The following is a 3,429-nucleotide window of genomic DNA, read 5'->3' as shown; positions in this document are numbered from 1 at the left end:
ACTATTAGGTTTATAGATTCGTCTCGCCGTTTAGCCTCCACTTATGTAATGAATTTTGTAAATAGTCTACGTTTAATACTCCTAATTAGTACTAAACATTCGATGTGACGGGTGCTTAAAAATAAGCAAACTAACCAAACCAGACCTCTGTCACTCGCGTGCTGTAGCGATTGTAAGAACGGAAGATAACAGTTGCGAGCAAAGATCTTCCTTGTTCAATACTATCAGTTTTTTTCCTGAGGAAAAATGAAAACTACAAAGCACTAACAACGGCCCAAATTGTCCCTCAGCTTCTTAGCGAATGTTTCTACACACGCGTCAAAGTTTCTGATCACGAAAAATGGGAACTTCATAATGGGAGAACTGATAAATCTTGGCCTACGGCTCCAAGGTCGGCGGCCACCTCTTCATCCTCTCCATCTAGAGCTCGTCCTGGAAATGGAATTCATTGCATAGTATGAGGACATAGATTGGCACATGGGAAATTGTTTGGTCAGAACTGAGGGATTTCAAATGGAGGGCAACTTACGTGCTTCTCATCATCAGAATCCTTGCCGTCCTCAGCATCGGAGTCAGCCTTGTCCTCGTCTGCCTTCTCATCATCTTCCTCATCCTGAGGTCAACATATGTAGAATTTAGATCAAGTAGAATGCCGAGGATAGTAAATGACCCAGGGAGAATTAAGATAGATGCAGTGCTTACCTCTAGGTCATCGTCCTCATCATCACCACCCTTGGCAGCTTCCTGTTGACAAGAGATTCACAATCAGTGACGAGCAAAATTTCATAATAACAAGCAAAAACATGGTTCAGAAAAAAAGACACTTCAGACATCCAAGATTTGCCATTCAAGTGTGTGATGGATACCAAGAAAAGTAAAGAACAGAGCCAGGTGCATCAATTGAACTCCCACTGTATAATTTACCATTGTTCGATTAGGGTTGATTGTAGTCACAGAATGACAACCGTAGTTTTATCTTTTAAACTCACATTTGCTTAAGTTTATTTAAGCATAAATAATTTGGCTTGACCAGAGGCACTACCCATGGAAAACAGAAAGTTGACCGCCTATCATCAGAAAACTAGTCTCTAGTTCACCAAGGACCAGGATGCACGACAATGACAACACAACAACAAATATACCATAATGGACAATTACAAAGTTTGATACCCCTCAGTACAAAATGTTTTATGGTTTAGAAAATTACCTCCTCTTCCTTCTTTTTCTCAGCCTCATCAAAAGCAGCCTTCTCAGCCTGTCAATACTTATCATATTTAGTGCATGTTGATCAACAATAAGGTAGTGATAGGGGTTACAAAGAGAGAAACATACCTCCTTATGCTTGCCCCAGGTCTCCTCCGCAAATGTCTTGGCCAATGCAGGGTCATCGGTGATGATGATGTTGTCAAACAAAGTACCTGATTTAACCTGTAGATAGAAAATGCTGGCATAACTAATTGGGTTTGCCATTTTAACAACAGAAAGGAATCGCAGACTATCAGAAACCAACCTGCCACAGCTCAATGCCAATGTACTTGAGGCTGTCAAAAGCATAAATGTAGGGATCATCCTTGAAATCTGTGAAGCAAAAGAATCAGCATTCACATTTCACAAGCTGAACTAGTAGCAGGGAACAGGTTTAATTTCAGGAGAACATACCTGGGTTGTCAATCATAGGTGCCTTCCATTTGCCCTGGTAGTTGGGGTTCTTGATTTTCTGGCAAAAGAAAGAACTTACTGTCAGACATCATAATACGCATTACTGATCATGTGTTTGTATGTAGGTGAAGGAACAGTCATACCTTTTGCTTCCATGGTCCCTTGTATTCTGGGTTGGGAATGGTAGGGGCGGTCCATTCACCATCTTCCTCATCATCCCAGTCCTCAGGCTGCAATGCCACATTTTAGATGTTTAAACCAACACTCATTCATTATATGACGTGCATACTAAATTGCCAGTTTAAGTACCTTCTTAGCATCAGGGTCAGGAATTTCCTTGGGAATGTCATCATAGCCCTGATAGTAATGGAAAAAGGAAATGAGATATGCTAAGAAGAAGAAGAACACAGCTTGTTTCTAACTGTAATTTTCAAAGGAATTTAAGAAACTAGTGGCTAAATCAAGAGCAAATAGCTCACCAGATAAATATCTTAATTATGGCCAGGTTAAACTTTTCACAAATAATTAACATATGTACGTAATACCAAAAAATGAAACACTACCTCTGGCTTCTTGTCCTCAGGGTCAGGAATGTACTCCTTGTCATCCCAGTCTTCGGGCTGCAATCATCAATACAGAACCTCTGTTATTTCTGAAGAAACACAGGCAAGGAAATTTTAAGAAAAAGCAACCAATATTATAGCTGTACCTTCTTAGCCTCTGGGTCCTTGATTTGCTTTGGAGGAAGAATATCCCAGTGCTCGTAGACGCTGCCAGTTTGCTTCTCTTCGTTGTCAATGAGAATGCTGTATGTCGCATCAGGACGGATGATCAAAGTGTACACATGAGTCAACTGATCAGTCTCACAAGGCACATCCTTCTTGATCAGGTGGTTCTTGCCATCCTTTGTCAGGATAGTGTGAACCTTCTTCGTGCTGTACCCACAGATATCTGGTCCAAACATAATGCTGCAGTACAGAAGTACCAAGTTAACTACATGATCAGATCCAATAGTAGGGAGAAAAGAGCACAAGAATAGAGTCAAATGTTACCTGTAAGGTGTGTCCCCACCAAATTTCTTCTGGTCGACATCACCGCTAAGCAACTTGACGTAACCACCACCGCAGTCCAGCTTCTGCTCGTGCTTCACTGAGAACTGCAGTACCAGGGTCTTATCCTTGTTGCTGAACTCAGGGTACTCCGCCGAAATGGCATAGAACCTGTAGTCCTCAGAGGTCTGGATACCTGCACCAAGAAACACAGTTCAGTATATAATAAACTGAAATCACCGATCTTCCTCTCTGAGGTGTCTAGGGATTGCGCATTCACCTTTATCCTCAGCATCTCCATTCCATTTCCCAGATGTGTGGTTCCATTCACCAGCCATGTTCTCATCCTTCTTCCATTCGGATTTCACCCACCGACTTTCCCAGCCATCTGAGCATAAACAGGATCCATTTAGACAGTGCAACATGCCAGGCATGGTGTATCATTCGCAGAACAAGTAAAATCAGCAAGCAAATGTTAAAAGAGTCCTGAGGTATCTGTTTATGATTATAACATTGACAAATGCAATGGATGTGCTAACCAATCCCATTGATGATCGCCTGATGGGACAAACTGAAACTGGTAAAGTACAGAACATGGACCTAATCAACAAAAAAGAATAACAGGATAACTCATCGTCAGGCCTAGATGCTACTGATATTCCCTAATCACTACCACATGCAAGTTCCAAAATCACACTATATTTCAGAACAAAAAGAGAAA

General features: G+C 41.4%; 1 protein-coding gene across 1 annotated transcript; it reads right to left on the bottom strand.

Moving 5' to 3' along the window:
* Nucleotides 1-170: 170 nt before the first annotated feature.
* LOC101774614 (calreticulin) lies at nucleotides 171-3,096 on the bottom strand (the record flags this gene model as incomplete). Its single annotated transcript, XM_004987369.2, is given in 13 exon segments — nucleotides 171-432; nucleotides 530-613; nucleotides 703-744; nucleotides 1,208-1,255; nucleotides 1,333-1,428; nucleotides 1,511-1,578; nucleotides 1,660-1,717; nucleotides 1,803-1,889; nucleotides 1,969-2,016; nucleotides 2,223-2,279; nucleotides 2,369-2,627; nucleotides 2,712-2,904; nucleotides 2,989-3,096. Coding segments are annotated over 13 exon segments (1,160 nt in total), but the record flags the coding sequence as incomplete, so codon positions are not given.
* Nucleotides 3,097-3,429: the final 333 nt, after the last annotated feature.

Source organism: Setaria italica, unplaced genomic scaffold (genome assembly GCF_000263155.2).
Source record: "Setaria italica strain Yugu1 unplaced genomic scaffold, Setaria_italica_v2.0 scaffold_373, whole genome shotgun sequence".
Taxonomy (NCBI): domain Eukaryota; kingdom Viridiplantae; phylum Streptophyta; class Magnoliopsida; order Poales; family Poaceae; genus Setaria; species Setaria italica.
This window is presented reverse-complemented; position numbering and strand designations above follow the sequence as displayed.